Source organism: Cherax quadricarinatus, chromosome 9 (assembly GCF_038502225.1).
Source record: "Cherax quadricarinatus isolate ZL_2023a chromosome 9, ASM3850222v1, whole genome shotgun sequence".
NCBI lineage: Eukaryota > Metazoa > Arthropoda > Malacostraca > Decapoda > Parastacidae > Cherax > Cherax quadricarinatus.
In genome coordinates this window covers 5,590,794-5,608,793 of record NC_091300.1, presented here as the reverse complement: position 1 = coordinate 5,608,793, position 18,000 = coordinate 5,590,794, and the positions used below count along the sequence as shown (strand labels likewise).

General features: G+C 39.9%; 2 protein-coding genes across 37 annotated transcripts in view; one reads left to right on the top strand and one right to left on the bottom strand.

The window, feature by feature from the left end:
* The window catches only part of LOC128685977 (ankyrin-1), a 111,163-nt gene extending 95,181 nt beyond the window's left edge, over positions 1–15,982 (top strand). For 6 of the 7 annotated variants that reach the window (XM_070083190.1, XM_070083185.1, XM_070083191.1 and 3 more), the window contains one exon: positions 961–5,823. In XM_070083190.1, coding sequence (XP_069939291.1) covers positions 961–1,101 — 141 coding nt within the window. In that variant the 3' untranslated portion in view covers positions 1,102–5,823. Of the gene's footprint in view, positions 1–960; positions 5,824–15,768 lie in introns of those variants that run through there. The other variant, XM_070083186.1, reaches the window with a different exon arrangement.
* The window catches only part of LOC128686186 (nucleolar protein dao-5), a 1,503,768-nt gene continuing 1,496,187 nt past the window's right edge, over positions 10,420–18,000 (bottom strand). For all 30 annotated transcript variants that reach the window (XM_053772972.2, XM_053772989.2, XM_053772979.2 and 27 more), the window contains one exon: positions 10,420–13,752. In XM_053772972.2, coding sequence (XP_053628947.1) covers positions 13,097–13,752 — 656 coding nt within the window. In that variant the 3' untranslated portion in view covers positions 10,420–13,096. The remainder of the gene's footprint in view (positions 13,753–18,000) is intronic.

Below are 18,000 nucleotides of genomic sequence, written 5' to 3'. Positions count from 1 at the left end.
ATCCTCTGGGGTTAATTGTTTCTTGGTATTCTCAATAAGCCACACCAACAACGGTGCTACAGCAGCAGCAGCAGACGGTACTACAGCAGCAGCAGCAGCTGACGGTGGTACAGCAGCAGCAGCAGCTGACAGTGCTACAGCAGCAGCAGATGATGCTACAGCAGCAGCAGATGGTACTACAGCAGCAGCAGCAGCTGACGATGCTACAGCAGCAGCAGACGATGCTACAGCAGCAGCAGCAGCAGCTGACAGTGCTACAGCAGCAGCAGACGATGCTACAGCAGCAGCAGATGGTACTACAGCAGCAGCAGCAGCAGCAGCTGATGGTGCTACAGCAGCAGCAGCAGCTGACAGTGCTACAGCAGCAGCAGCAGCTGATGGTGGTACAGCAGCAGCTGATGGTGGTACAGCAGCAGCTGACAGTGCTACAGCAGCAGCAGCAGCTGACAGTGCAGCAGCAGCAGCTGACGGTGGTACAGCAGCAGCTGTACGGAGACACGCACTCCACTTTCATACTTATCAATGATCTTTTTCTTCATCTCTATAGTAATTCTCACCCTTATTGCTGTAGGGTTGGCACTAGAAGCTTTCTTGGGGCCCATGGTCACTTATTTTGCAGATAAAATCACCAAAAACACTGTAATAATACGAAATGTTCCGATTGTATGCTTGGATGTTACCGTGGAGGCTGGCTGGTAAACAATGCCACCGGCGGAACATGTGAGGGTGGCTCAGGCCGCACATAGACGCGTCTTGGCCGAACAGCATTGAGCGGGTTTTTTAGCGGTATGCGAGGGAAAATCTTAAGTGATAAAATGTAGCGGTATGCGGATTTAACGTTATGTAAGGCCAACGGTATGCGGGGGTCCACTGTACTTTTATCCTCTAGCTTTCTTAATCCTTTTTTTTTCCTGACCTCTGTATACAAAATTAGTTTATGAAGAGTTTTATGGTTTGTAGGTTGGCCAGTCACCTCTTCCCCTGAAGCACTTGGTGCGTGTCTTCCTACGACAGGAACTTGGCGAGAAGATCCCACTAAGAATTGATGAGCTGGATCTGCCAGTAATCATGAAGAAGTACCTGCTCTATGAAATCAGCTAACTAATTAGTCACCTCTAGCATTTAAGGTTTAGTTTTAAGCTTTTGTGCATTATGTATAAGTGTTGTTGATATATTTTTATAGTTAAAAGATTCTTAGGCCAATTCCTTCTTTAAACTGGCTCTAAATTATTTGTGAATTCTTAATTATTTAAAATTGAAAATAATTTACATAATGATATTTCAACTGATCATCACATTCACTTATCTTCAAAATTCAAATACTGTATCATAACAATCAGGAATATTTTTGGTTGTCAAGGTCTGTTAATATTGCATTAAGTAATATTTACATTTTGGAACTAAGGACAAGAAATGATTAATCTTGATAGTTTCCATTGCACAAAATAATGTAGGGTAACTATTACTTTTGAGATTGTTGGTTTATAGGGTTTAAAGAGTATCTATTATGCATTTTTCATTAAGGCTGCATGCTGCTTGTAAACTACCAGTCAAGAATACTTTATTCCTAAAAAGAGGGATTAAAGTCTTTATACACTGAGAGACCTCAGTGTGAGATGCAGAGAGTCAACCTAATTAACTTTGTGGGTATTCCAATGATTAGCCTCCTCTCCTTCCCCTCCCACAAGAAAATTATTAACTATAGTAGTTATGAAGATTCATAAATAGGCAAAGCAAATTGAGCTTTTTAAAATGTAAATTTTAGCAAGATTAGGCTTTTATTATTAGTTTTGGTACAATAACAGTTTTATTTTAAAAACTGCATAACATTAATCAGCTGTTTCCCTATAATAAAAGGAGGCAGTTAGTCTTCAGGTCAATATTTTTTTGTGATATTTCCACATTGAGGTTATATTTACAGCAAATTAAAAAGTAATTAAGGTAGGTACTTTATTTGTGGCTGGTCGGGAACATTTAGCCCACACATTGAGTGTAAACTCACTGTTAACGGCTTTCAGTTAACTTAGAATATCGGCATCAATACATTGCTTATCTGCAGTTTTCTACTTTTGATATTAGTGAATCACTCTTAGACACTGAAATCTAGTTTGACTTTTGTATTTTATTGGAGGAGAAAGGTTTATAATGGCTTTAAAGAATAAAAAGTCACAATACTGTGACTAGAATAATCCACCAAAAGCCTGCACTTAGAAGAGAAACAATGACTGTGTTCTATCCTGGACCATTGTCAAGTCACTTCTGTACTACTACTGCTACTGTACTACAGATTCACTACATTATATTTTACTTCTATCACTGCTGCTCATTTCTGTTACTACTATTGTTACAATATTTACTGTACTACTACTACTACTACTACAGTAGACCCCCGGTTTTCATAATTAATCCGTTCCAGAAGGTTGGCCAAAATCCGAAATGGTCGAAAACCGAAGTAATATTTCCCATAAGAAATAATGTAAATCCAGTTAATCCATTTCAAGACAACCAAAAATATTAACAAAAAGTACATTTTATGGAGAATAACTATAGTTTTCCTAGGTGTAGTAGGTTGGTAGACAGCAACCACCCAGGGAGGTATTACCATCCTGCCAAGTGAGCGTAAAACGGAAACCTGTAATTGTTTTACATGATGGTAGGATTGCTTGGGTCTTTTTTCTGTCTCATAAACATGCAAGATTTCAGGTACGTCTTGCTACTTCTTACACGTAGGTCGCACTACACATACATGTGCAAGCATATATACAGTGGACCCCCGGTTAACGATATTTTTTCACTCCAGAAGTATGTTCAGGTGCCAGTACTGACCGAATTTGTTCCCATAAGGAATATTGTGAAGTAGATTAGTCCATTTCAGACCCCCAAACATACACGTACAAACGCACTTACATAATTGGTCGCATTCGGAGGTAATCGTTATGCGGGGATCCACTGTATATATATATACACACACCCCACTGGGTTTTCTTCTATTTTCTTACTAGTTCTTGTTTATTTCCTGTTATCTCCATGGGGAAGTGGATCAAAATTCTTCCTCCGTAAGCCATGCATGTTGTAGGAGGCGACTAAAATGCCAGGGGCAAGGGGCTAGTAACCCCTTCTCCTGTATATATTTCTAAATGTAAAAGGAGAAACTTTCGTTTCTCCTTTTGGGCTACCCCACTTCAATGGGATACAGCCGGTGTGTTGAAAGAAAGAAAGAACTATAGTTTTACATACAGAAGACAATGAGAAATAAATGACTAATTTTAATGATAAATGAACATTACATACCTTTGTTGAAGACTCTTGTCAGTGAGTAGTATTTATTTATAGTCCCAGGCGGACTACATCCCTGGTGTATACCTACCAGCTACTTACACTGCGGCCTATAGCCATATTATTATCATAGACATACCATGTTCATTGAGTTCAAAAGCGTTTCTAACAACTATCTTTAGATGCCATCATAAACAAAAGGAGAAGTAATGAATAATTCATGCCGAGAATTGTAAACGAAAGCTTATGTATTAAGGGTGGTTACTGGGCCAACGCAGATTCATATGGTGTTCTCTACTGCTGGACCAGAGAAAACGTAATGTGTACCCTCCACCACATATAAACATTGCATGTGAGTCACGAACGTATGAGTGGCCCACGCGCACATGTCTGATACCATCGATTTCAGAGGAGTGGATGTATGAAATAGGTGGGGGGGATTTCGCTGAAATCGCTCGAAATCCAAATTGTACGATTTCCGCACCAGCCGAAAACCGGGGGTCCACTGTACTGCTAATTCTATGTTCACCAACATGACTCCTCATTGTGCTGCTTACTACCACAGTCTTAATTTTTTCACTAATTTGCTCACCCCATTTGAGACTTGACAGTGGTTCAGGGGAGACCGAAATATTGTGAAGATCCTCTCCTAAGTGCAGATTATGGTGAAAGTAGTTGGCTTAAAATAAGTTCATAGATGGGGTTTTTATTAAATCAAATCTTTTAAGCTGTCATAAGTTTTCTATCAATATAAATTAATGCCTAGTACTGATTTAAGCATAGTACACAACTGTTAATGGTTGCAGTTATAATGTTTACAGTTAAATGTATTAGTATGTTACTGTATGGATTTGAGATATAAAAAATGCCATTCAGCATTTGTAGAAAACTGATATGTATACGTTACGAAGACTACCCGCAACATTGTATCGTGATGGACTAAATATTTGTTACATGTATGTTAGGCTTTATATTTATTTGCCCTCAAAATTGTATACTATTAAAGATTAGTGTGGGTAGTATACAAATGTTATCCAAGTTCATGCAATGAGAATTTGCATTACCTGAATATTTGTTTCCTCCTCCATACCTCCTCCTTGATGAGATGAATTTTATTTAATTAAATATATATTTATTGATTATTTTTGCACCAAAACAGACAACCTATTCTTGCAAAAAAAAAAAAAAAATTTTTTTTTTTTTTTTTTTTTTTTTTGGGGGGGGGGGGAGGAGGAGGAGGAGGGCCAGATCTTCAGGTGATGAACTTTGTCATGTTTATCTTAATGATAACCCAAGCTTAGATGTGAATATTTTGTAAAACTCTTGACTTCTGTAGATAGGAGAAACAGGTAATACTCAACACATTACCATTTAGATTAATGGACTTTCATTAGTATATACAGTAGGTTTTGAATTATTTTTACATATCAATTTTTATGTGTATATGGGTGTAGTTTTGTATTGTCATATATATGCATGTATATATAATGTATGCATGTGTGTGTGTGTGTATATATATATATGTATATATATACAGTGGACCCCCGGTTAATGATATTTTTTCACTCCAGAAGTATGTTCAGGTGCCAGTACTGACCAAATTTGTTCCCATAAGGAATATTGTGAAGTAGATTAGTCCATTTCAGACCCCCAAACATACACGTACAAACGCACTTACATAAATACACTTAAATAATTGGTCGCATTCGGAGGTGATCGTTATGCGGGGGTCCACTGTATATATATATATATTATATATATATATATATATATAAATAAATTTTTACAGTTTTTGTTTAACATTGTCTTAAATAAAATCCTATAATTGAATAGGATGGTTCCAATGTTCTGATGGAGTTTTATTTATTTCAAAGATAATTCATTAAATTCCTGTGCTTTAAATAAAGTATCAGGATCATCATTAATGAATATGGAAAATAGAGGTGGTACAGCTATAACTAATGGATAGGTAGAGAAAAATGTTTGAATCTATGAAAACAAGTCTCATGTAAAATAGCTGCATAAAATAGTTAACATTAGCCATTCTGTTTTTAGCTTTTATTTAAACCAAAATAATTTAAATTGATTGGGATGAAACTTGCCATATTGTGGTGTTCTTTAAGTCACTGTTTCCAAGATTAACCCAATTTTTTTTTTTGTTTGTATCTGTGTAAATATTCTTTGAGAATGCAGTAGCTTCTTCTCTTGCTATCCTGCCTCAAGATAGTGACTTTTTTTTTTTGTCTGCCAATAGTATGACTAAACGTATGTACCAAGAAAGGTTTACGTTAATGTATGTTTTGCCAAAATGTTTATAAAGTGGTTATAACGATGCATTTCCTTATGCCACACAGTTACTTAGTACAATGTTTTAATACTGAAATTAAACATTAACATTATTAAGCTAATGTATACTCGACATTGCATCTTCCTTATCTGTTGTGATGCTATAGAAAAACTCTACCTCTACTCTATACCATTAATAACAAATGAGCTCTTGCATTTCCTCTGTACAATATTTGTTTAAAAATAAAGTTTTTAACTTTGTTTCTTTATACTGCATTACACGTTTAAATTTTAATCTGGGTGATCAAGTGATGAGCTTCAATGGGTAGTGTGCAAATGATTAAAATTATTATTTAGAACTGGTAAAAGCTATAGAAGTTAAAGGAAAGTAGTATGGCAAATTTCCATTGGTATCTTTCCCTAGGATAGAACCCATGTCAGGCTACTATTAGGTACTTATTAGCTACTAGGCGAATCAGTAAGGGAACTTGTAAGTAGGCCGTCGGATCCTCCTGGGAATTTAGCCCAGTTGCTTTGTGATGTCAAACCTACCACCGAGCAAGAGATAATTTTTTTTTTATTAGTGTATTGTTGGAACTGACGACAATAAATGTTCATCTCAGACTAGAGCTTCTGTTAGTTTTCTTGCTCCATTTTAAGCAACTCATTGCTTTTAGTGAGGTTCCTTCTTCATCCTCCATTGATGAGCTCCTACACCTCTTCTCGACGTCAGTTTTAACCGCAGCTTCTCATTCGTGACGCTACACGCACTTGCTGTCGAGGTTGTTTCCACCATCACCTCTGCTTCCTCTGAGTGCAGTCTGGAAAAAAGTGAGAAAATTGAGTGGTAAATACTCTCCTGACCCAGCTCCTGTTCTATGGCTTGCCGATGTTGATATAGCAAACCCTCTTGACATTGCCATTGAAATTGGCACTCATCTAGTCCGTATTTCTCGGGGGCTCCATCTATGCCCCTCGTTTTTTTCCTCAAAGTCTGCCAGAGAGTTAGCACCCTTGGACTTTTATTCTCTCAGAGAAGAACAGTATAATGTGCCTTTTACACTTCAGGAACTGGAGGCAACACACTCAGCTTGCCGATCATCGGCAGCTGGGTCTGACGACATTCATATTCGGATGTTATAACATATAAATCAGTCAGCCCTTGCAGTCCTCTTACACCTCTTCAATCTTATTTGGTCACAAGGAGTTCTTCCCCAGCTGTTGAAATCTGCCATTGTTTTCCCTTTCCGCAAACCGGGTACTAAGGGACATAATGCCTCCCACTATCGTCCCATTGCTCTTACCAGTGCAGTTTGCAAAGTGATGGAACGTCTGGTAAATCGACGTTTAATGTATTTAGAGACACACGACAGTCTCTCCACTAGTCAATATGGCTTTCGTAAGGGCCGTTCTACCATAGACCCCTTACTACGCTTGGATACGTATGTTCGTAATGCCTTTGCGAATAACCACTCGGTTATTGCCATATTTTTTGACCTTGAGAAGGCATGTGACACAACTTGGAGGTATATTATTTTGGCCCAAGCCCACTCCTTAGGCCTCCGAGGCAATCTACCATCCTTCCTTAAGAACTTTTTAACTGACAGACATTTCTGTGTTTGGGTTAATAATGTGCTCTCCCCAGACTCTGTCCAAGCTGAAGGTGTTCCCCAGGGATGTGTTCTGAGTATAACACTTTTTTCTCCTTGCTATAAATGATCTGGCCTCGAGTCTTCCATCCAATATTTGGTCATCCCTCTGTTGATGACTTCGCTATTGCTTGTGCAGGCGCTGACTGCCACCTCATTACAGTTTCTCTCCAGCATGCGGTCAACCGTGTTTCCAATTGGGCCACCACACATGGGTTTAAATTTTCCAGTACCAAAACTCTTCAAATTACTTTCACTAGACGCTCTGTCATCTCCGATCATCCTTTGTACCTCTATGGCTCCCGTATCCCTGAACGTGATAGTCAGGTTTCTAGGCCTTCTCTTTGACCATAGGTTATCCTGGAAACCTCACATTACCTCTCAGAAGGCAACTTGTCACAGCCGGCTGAACCTTCTTAAAACCCTTGCTTATCTTTCCTGGGGAGCTGATCGTCGAACTCTCCTTCACCTACATTCAGCCTTCATTTTGTCGAAACTCGATTATGGTGACCAGATCTATTCAGCGGCCTCTCCTGCTACTCTCTCTAGCCTTAACCCCATCCATCACCAAGGATTAGGTGCTTTTCGCTCTTCCCCAGTTGAGAGCTTCTATACAGAAGCGAATGTTCCATCCTTGTCCGATTGCCGTGATGGGGAGCTGATCGTCGAACTCTCCTTCACCTACATTCAGCCTTCATTTTGTCGAAACTCGATTATGGTGACCAGATCTATTCAGCGGCCTCTCCTGCTACTCTCTCCAGCCTTAACCCCATCCATCACCAAGGATTAGGTGCTTTTCGCTCTTCCCCTGTTGAGAGCCTCTATACAGAAGCGAATGTTCCATCCTTGTCCGATTGCCGTGATGCCCATTGCCTTCGTTACTATGTACGCTCTCATGATCTCCGCAATCCTTCCATTTATAGAATGGTCACTGATATTAGTAGACATTCTTTATTTGTTCGCTGTCCCTGTTTGCTCCGTCCCTTCTCTCTTCGCCTACATTCGCTCGTCTTCCCTTCAGTTACCACCTTTCTGTTTATGTAGCATCTCACTTTTCCCTACCCCCCTGGGAAGTTCCAGCTGTTCGAGTCTGTTCTTTCTCACTCCCTTGCTCGAAAGCCCAACTGCCTATGATAGCTTCCTGCTCTTTTTCTTGACCACTTCCACTCTCATTCTCATGCCATTGCAGTGTACACAGGTGGCTCTAAGTCTTCTGACGGCATCGGATTTGCAGCAGTGTTTCCGGACAGCGTCACGCGAGGGCATTTACTATCTTCGGCTAGCATTTTTACTGCTGAATTGTATGCCATTCTTGCAGCACTTATCCGAATTGCATCTATGCCTGTCTCATCATCTGTGGTTCTCTCAGACTCCCTTAGTGCTCTACAGGCTATACGAAAATTTGATGCACCTCACCCCCTAATTCTCCGTATCCAACTTTGGCTATGCTGCATCTCTACCAAGCATGAAGATATTGTTTTTTGTTGGGTCCCTGGTCATGTTGACGTACAGAGCACTGAACAGGCAGACACTGCTGTGCGGTCAGTAGTACACGACCTACGAGTTTCATATAGAGGTGTTCCATTTACGGACTATTTTGCTGTAATAGCTACCCACCTTCACACGCGTTGGCAACAATGTTGGTCTAATCTGCTCGGTAACAAACTTCAGTCTATTAAACCGAGTATAGGTAACTGGCCGTCTTCTTGTCATCAGTGTCGAGGTTGGGAGACTACTCTCTCCCGTCTTCGCATTGGCCACACTTGTCTTACTCGTGGGTGTCTCATGGAGAGGCGCCCTGTTCCTCTCTCTGAGAAGTGTCAGGTTCCAGTATCGGTTAGCCACGTTCTGTTAGACTGCCCTCTCTATCAACAAGCACGCAGAATTTACCTCCAATGTCATCTCCGCTCTACTACTCTCTTTACCTTCCCTTCTTGCTGATGGACCCTCCTTTAATCCTGACTCTCTCATTGACTTTATGACAACGACTGATTTACTCCACAAACTCGGATGATGATACCTTTCGCACTCCCCTCAGCCCTTCCTACCTCAATCTCTTGCTGCCCTCTACCCTTTCACCATCCACTGCCCCGCTGTTCTCCGTAACCTATTACTCGTCCATCTCCCTTTTGCCACCAGATACCCTCGCTTCCTTCCTGCCCAGCAGCACTGTATAGCCCTTGTGGTTTAGCGCTTCTTTTTTATTATAATAATTGCTCCATTTTAAAGAGTGCCTAGATATCCAAGCTACATCTCCCTCGCCTACCGTATTTAAGAAACCCCTTGACCTGTACTCCTTAGAACACAAGTGAGAAAGTAGTCATCCTAGAGGAGCTGACATCAGCTGGAAGTTTCTTGAGCCCCTCCCCAAATGCATTATGCAACCAAAAGATTCACTAACACGGGAAACCCTGGTTATTGATCATGTTTCATCGTTGAAATAATAGCCTTGTTTGCATTTGGCCTATGTCATGCCAGGGTGCACAGTTTCTCAGCAGGCAAGTTATCCTCAGTAAACTCATTCATGTTGTTGATGCAACTTTTGTCTTCAGCATAGCCAAACATCCGTGATGTTCAATACACCTATACTTCATTGTGAGTTCATGACTGATACCTGACAGTTGGATCCAGTTGCTTCTTGACCTGTGAGGTGGTTGCATGTTAGAATGAATACTGTATGACAGGTCTGATCCTTGGCTGTCGCCTACCAGTATTGAGGTGAAATATGGCTGCAAGCTGTACATTCATCTGAAGCACCCATTTGGAAAAGCAGTCATATCATTGACAGTATTTTACATTTCATTCTAGGTCATTCATAGGGAAATGGGGAAAGAGGTAGAATGGATGATATTTTAAGAAAAATACGATCCAAGATAGTATTTCAATAAAATATTACAAGAGGGGGACAGCCAAGTACATTAAATTAGAATAAAATTGAAATGATATACAGGCATGTGCCTGACAGCAGTTGAAATATAAAAATTCAATCTACACCTTTCAAGTATTTTTTTTATCTGTAGCCAATAGCAGCACTGACCCTTTTGGGTTTATAACTAAATTTTATAATATTTGTGGCCAATCAATGGATACTAACAAATTTGAGTTTACCATGCAAGATATAAACTCAAGTTAATGAGAGTTTATTCATTTTATTTTTACACAATTTATGAAGATGTTACTTTTAACATTAAGGTTATAAAACAAACAATGAAGCTGTACATTTAATGTAAGTTCTGTGCTATAGGTACATACAGCAAGATCAGATTCACAACTTAGAGGGTCCAGTCATGATGATGCTCACCTCTCAACTCCTTTAGATTTGAAGTTTCTCAAACCTTATATGACATTCACTAAATCTGAAACCTAAGAATGAATCATTTTTACTTTCTATGAAAGGATTCTTACAAGACATGATGAACATTTAGCTGCCAAATTAATAAATTTATTCCCTCAATCAGTTTAATAACCACAGGGACTCTTAATTTAAGTACTTCCCCACTGTCATATCAGGTTAGAAAATTTGTCCTAAATAACTAATGTATGTCTTGCTGCTAAGAATGTCACCATAAACGAGTGTGGGGGTAAGCAGTATCAGACGCCGACACCTGTAAACTTATGCGAGAAATTTTGACTAGAAGCATTAACGGCATCTGTGATGGAGAGTAGTGACGCCCCATGGTGACAGTCATAACTACAGCAGCATTTTTTGACCCTTAGTGAAGACTAATTAACTTGCAACTTTCTGAATCATTAAGAATTGTAAAAAAATTGGTGGGTAAACTCAAATATCAATGAGTAATGTGATTATTTCAACAAAGCATTTCTTCAACTTTAGAAACTGAAGATGCTCTTTTGAAACTATAGAAAAGGACAGAACTAAATGTGATGTCTGAAGAGTAATTTAGTCTTCATTGGGATTTCCAAAAAGCTGACAGCCCTTTCACCTTAAAAGGAAGAAAAAAAAAATCACAGCTAATGTCATAAATCAGCAATTTTGAAATTTTTGGTACATCAAATCTCTAAAATTATATTTTTTATCAATTTCAAATAAAAGTATTTATAGTTTGATGTTAACCCAAAGTCAATATTGCTGACCTGAGCAGAGCACAATACAAAAATATTTATGGAAATCAAATATTTAATGTCATAACTTAGCTATACAATACTTCTTAACATTTGTTGGAATGTTATGTAAGATGAGGAAACCTCAAAATAATACAAAAATAAGCTGTAATGAAATTGTCTAAATAATCCTCACCATGGGACAAACAGTAATGGTGAACTTTGCCAGAAACCAATCAGCCCAGTACAATGATTAGCCAACACTATACTAATTATAACAATATAAACAGCTTTACCATTCAAAACTATATGCTCAAACCATTGGCAGTTTTCAGAGGGGGGGAACAAGAGTTCTTGTATCACCTTATTAACACCTAATAGTCTGTAATATTTTTCTTTGGTATGATTTTAAGAAAAATAAATGATGTACAGTAAGTTATTGAAAAAAAAAAAATACACAATGGGAAAATATGACAGACTGAATAATCAAGAATAATTCATAACGTGCTTAAATATCGCACCATTGTTTCCCTGTATGATGCCTTATAAATGAGACCCAAGGATCACTACCTCAAGATTCCTAATGAATTGTGTATAGGCATAAGAATTAAGGCTGGGATGAAATGCCAAGTTTGACCGAAGTTCCTGCTTGTGATCACGTGTTTTCTTATTCAAGTAAAAAGCTATTCACTTTATCAAAGGAAGGCAAGTTCCATTACCAGAGAATTACTCTGCTCCATATTTGCAACTCATGATCCACTAACTCGATAGATAAACATCCCCTAGTTTTACTTAGATTCCTTGCCAATGGTAACTAAAATTAGCTTATGAGCAGTACCAATGAATATGGGTTATCAAATATTAATCTGAAATTTACCTATAACTGCTTGAAGTAAGATTATTTTATATATATATTTTAATAAATTACAAATTTGTATCTAAACAACTCATTAAACAACTTTATAATTTAATTTCTTCACAAGTAATGTGAAGCAATGCTTAAATTAAATTTCATGTAAAATATGAAATGGAAACAATGCCTGTCAGAACCAATTTGTTCATTCAGTATAAATAAAATGCTGTGTATTATAGTTACAAGCTTTTTATGATTATAAAAAAAAATCTGGATAAAGGGTACACTCCTAAACTATGTGGGGTGTAATAAGAGAAGTTATGTTATAGATCAGGATAATAGAGAGGTGTCATCTGAATAATAACATTAGAGTATTCAACATTCATGTATGTAGATGTGTGAATCTCTGGTCTGACTTGGCATTCCCTGCAAACATCATAACTCTGGCTTGCCTCTCATTCTCACATTTTCAATAAAAGCTAAACATAGAAACTAAAGTTTACCTTATAGGTCATATTATAAACAATCTCACATTCTTAGCCTACTAGCAAGTGCTTCGTATTAGAAAAACCCACAGGAAATACTATACAGTACTGCGTAGCCTTGAGTGAAGTCTGGAGAGAGTTAAATAGCATCTATGACAACTAACAAAAATAGTATGAGTATTGCGATTAAACATCTGGCTGAATTGACAACCTGTGGGTTTTCTCAATTGATTATACCTCAGATGTGCTGTTATCTATGGTCTCGCAATCAACGTGAGACCATTAAAGTTGGCAGTAACTCGTATCTTCAAAATTTGCAAGTAATTGTCCTAACAGCTCATCTTTGGAAGTTTAAAATACCCATGAAGATGCATTACAAAATAGATACTACTGCCAATAACTTAGGATAGTACTTTGGATAAAAAGTAATCCATCTTCATGAATACCTCAATTGTAATTAGAATATGGCTAAAGAATTTGGGCACCTAGACTTTGCTTGGGGGATCTTTATCTTTTGGTCCCCCCCAGAAGGAATCAAAACGAGTGCGAGCTTTATCAAGTGCATCAGATACCGTCCTACCAGAAGCCGGAGAGACTAGAGATGGGGGTTTTGACTCTTGAACTTCACCAACGCTTTGAGTTTGGGGATAGTAAGGGGCATCAGGTGCCTCAAGTACACGATATGGTGAGCCTTTAGACCTAGCAGGGGTATCAATAGGTGCCTCAAGTACCCTGTATGGAGATGGTTTGATTGGGGCCTCTGGTTTAGTGGGAGACTGGTCAGGAAGATCCTTAATATCTGAAGGGGCTTCTGGGGCTTCTAATACACGATAGCCTCCACTCTTGGACTGCTGAGGCTCCACTGGAGCTTCCAGAACTTTGTATGTTCCAGATTTAGGAGAATTGGTAGTAGGTGGAGAGGGCTGGTCAAACATAAATGAAGGATCATCAAGGCACCTTAGATTAGTGCCAGGGATGTTACGAACACTGACAGGCTTTGATTCAGGAGCGCACACATCCTTGACTGGATCAGAAGACAGAAGGGGCACTTCAGGCTTGGTAGGAGATGGTGTCCCTGAACTCTTGCCATTCATGCCATTGAGGGAGCCAAACATGGACATTGTCATAGAGTCAACCGCACCTGTAAGAACCACCACCCATGCAGTCAGACCTAGTAATATGAAAAGTGCAACATGAAATGTAGGGAAGTGGTAGCTACCATTTAACCCTTTATAATATAATTAACCCAATATCCCTGAAGAGTAAGTTGAAATGTGCATAATCAATCTCTACTTTTTATAGTGCTTGAGAAGCCAATTCATTTACAGAACTGAAGAATTAGGAGACTGAGAATTCATGCCATTGAAAGCTCGAGGACTGTTTAAATTATCTATTGAAGGATGGGTGATAGATTGAAGGGTACTGATAGTCTCAGTAGGAAAACCATAACCACTGCTTTCAGAAACATTTTGTTCAGGGATGTGACTGCTTTCATTATCATAACTACTATCAAAAGGATTACTGCTCCTGCTTGTTTGTCCTCCATTAACACCTGAAGTGTTGCAATTCATAAGAGTACTGCTGTTTTCCTCTGTAAGGCTACTAGATTTAGTTTGATAGTCAATGTTAATCGGAGGAGACATCCCAAAATAGTCACTTTTAATCCTGGAGACAGTAACATTTGTCAGTGGTTTTGAACTATCATATAGGAATGAATCAGCAGTACCCTCAGAATTACTCTTATCAAAAGAAGTGTGTTGGAATGGATCAGGAAACTGAGAGGTATTATCGAATGGTGTAGACTTTATGTTATTTGCCTGATAGCTGTCTTGAAAAATGTTCTGAGAAGCTAAAGGTAAATCGTGTACCACATTTTGCACATCTTTATGACTAATAGCTTTTCCAGTTAAGGAAGGTCTTTCAAATACAGATGCAGATAGTTCAGTTACATCCCTCTGACTGTAATCAGTACTGTCTTGTATCCCATGGTGCATATCCGGTTCAATTACAAACAACATTGCTTCTGAACGACTCTCTAAACTATTATTTTCAACTGCTTGTGAATGTGGATTATGGAAAGCCATCTCATTAGACTTAATCTTATTTTCATAAGTTTCAGTTCTAGCATCACTTCCATAAAAACTATGAAGACTTTCTGATTTATTTTCATCATAAGCTTCATTCTCACTACTCTCTCCAAACTCAAAGGCATCAACACTAAGGGAAGATAATGTAGGACTTCCAGTTTGAGTCAGTGATACAGAAGACTCTTCTGGAAATTTACTTGTGGAATTAGGGAACATGTCAGATCGAGAAATTAATGTAATATCATCAATATTACTCTCAAAAGGATTATATCCTTTTGGCTCTGGCTCACTCATTAAGTCAAATTTTTCTTGACCATTAAAATCATTTTCAGTTACAAAGCTTTCAAATGATGGGGCATTCCTAGCAGATGAAAATCCTGAAATAGCAAGGTTGTTTGTAAAGTCAAGAGTTTTTATCTTGCTGTCAAATGCAATAGGTTGAGCAACTGAGGTATAAATGGGAAATGATAAACCCTTATTTTCTGGCCCACTATCATGTTTAAAGTTTTCTGAAAATATCGACTCTGATGTAGGTTCTACTGATTTTGTGCAAATAGATTCATTTTGAGGGTCAAGATCATAATTTATATTTTCTGGTAGTCTTTCAGCAAGATTATAATCTGTATATTCCAGGCTGCATTTATCAGGCGATTCAACATACACATTAATACCCTCATCATCCAAAACAGTTACCAATTTAAATTCAGAGACTGGAGATTTCACAGCTGTAACAGGATCTGCAAGTTCTTCAAATTTATTATCTGGCAGAGGTGATTTTAACATTTCTGTTTTTATTTCAGGAGAATATGACTCCAACTTCACCTTTTCAGCCTCCTTAATTTCCAAAGATTCTGATTGTCCTAGTTCATCAGACAACTCATCTATTACAAAATTATCCTCATATGGTTTAGTATTTTTGGTCACATCTTCTGATATATAAGATGGTTTGACTTCCGAGAGAAATTCTGTAAGGTAGGAAACATTCTGTACTTCAATATGCAGCTCATTCTCATTATCCATATTTAAGAATGGAATGTTTTCATTTGTATTATGAGATTCTGTGTCCACAGGCTCAAAAGGCGAGGAAGAATGAATGTTATCACGAGAGGATGCAAAGGACTGAATATTGTCTTGCAGAGAGGAGGGATACATATTCTCATCAGGTGATACACAGTCAATGGAATCTCTCTCAGTAATAGAGGAGAGTGAATTATCATTAGAATCATTTTCTTGGACAGAGGCTGGGTAATTGAAAATTGAATCACTCTCATGAAGTGGTGGCGAATGATTACTAAGATGATATGAAAATGGAGAGAATGTACTTTCAGAATATGATGGGGAATAAACATCCTCATGTAGCGACGATGGTTTATTAGCCTCTGTGTGAATAGATGGAGAATAGGCATCCTGCAATGAAGATGCTGGTAAATTTATGCTCTCCTGTATTGATATGGAATAGTCCTCTTCATGCAGAGATAAGGAATCATTTGTAACATGAGAAAGAGCATCCTCGTGCATAGACAGTACACGGGTGTCTGCATTTAGAGATGAAGTGTCGATCATATAATCAGATGAGTGGGGCACTTCATGTTCAACAGACAGATAGTTAACATGAGAAGATATGGAAGGAAAATTTTCATGTTGTGGAGATAGTGAATGAATATCACCACAAGATGATGAATCAGCATCTTCAGGCAATCCTGAAATGGAGTGGCTCTTGCCTTCCTGTACTATAATGTTGTGTATAGATGGGGATTGAAGTTCATTGTGTACAGATGGGGACTCGAGCCCTTCCTGAAGAGATGGTAACTGGAACTTGTCAGGCAGAGATGGGGACTGCAGCTCTGCATACACATATGGAGACTGGTGCTCTTCCTGTGGAGATGGGGACTGGAGCTCTTCCTGTAGCAACTGGGACTGGAGCTCTTCCTGCAGTGATGGGGACTGGAGCTCTTCATGTAGAGATGGGGACTGGAGATCTTCCTGTAGAGATGGGGACTGGAGCTCTTCCTGCAGAGATGGGGACTGGAGCTCTTTCTGCAGAGATGGGGACTGGAGCTCTTCCTGCAGAGAAGGGGACTGAAGCTCTTCCTGCAGAGATGGGGGCTGGAGCTCTTCTTGTAGAGATGGGGACTGGAGCTCTTCTTGCAGAGAAGGGGACTGAAGCTCTTCCTGTAGAGATGGGGACTGGAGCTCTTCCTGTAGAGATGGGGACTGGAGCTCTTCCTGTACAGAGGGGGACTGGAGGTCATCCTGTAGTGATGGGGACTGGAGCTCTTCCTGTAGTGATGGGGACTGGAGCTCTTCCTGCAGAGATGGGGACTGGACCTCTTCCTGTAGAGATGGAGAAAGAAGCTCTTCATGCAGAGATGGGGACTGGAGCTCGTCTTGCTGAGATGGGGACTGGAGCTCATCATGCAGAGATGGGGACTGGAGCTCCTCATGTAGAGATGGGGACTGGAGCTCTTCTTGCAGAGACGGGGACCGGAGCTCATCTTGCAGAAACGGGGCCTGGAGCTCTTCATGCAGAGATGGGGACTGGAGCTCATCATCCAGAGATGGGGACTGGAGCTCATCTTGCAGAGATGGGGACTGGAGCTCGTCGTGCAGAGATGGGGACTGGAGCTCGTCGTGCAGAGATGGGGACTGGAGCTCGTCGTGCAGAGATGGGGACTGGAGCTCGTCGTGCAGAGATCGGAACTGTAGCTCTTCCTGTAGAGATGGGGACTGGAGCTCTTCCTGTAGAGATGGGGACTGGAGCTCTTCCTGTAGAGATGGGGACTGGAGCTCTTCCTGTAGAGATGGGGACTGGAGCTCTTCCTGTAGAGATGGGGACTGGAGCTCTTCCTGTAGAGATGGGGACTGGAGCTCTTCCTGTAGAGATGGGGACTGGAGCTCTTCCTGTAGAGATGGGGACTGGAGCTCTTCCTGTAGAGATGGGGACTGGAGCTCTTCCTGTAGAGATGGGGACTGGAGCTCTTCCTGTCGAGATGGGGACTGGAGCTCTTCCTGCAGAGATGGAGACTGGAGCTCTTCCTGTAGAGATGGGGACTGGAGCTCTTCCTGTAGAAATGGTGACTGGAGCTCTTCCTGCAGAGATGGGGAATGGAGCTCTTCCTGTAGAGATGGGGACTGGAGCTCTTCCTGTAGAGATGGGGACTGGAGCTCTTCCTGTAGAGATGAGGAATGGAGCTCTTCCTGTAGAGATGGGGACTGGAGTTCTTCCTGTAGAGATGGGGACTGGAGCTCTTCCTGCAGAGATGGGGACTGGAGCTCTTCCTGCAGAGATGGGGACTGGAACT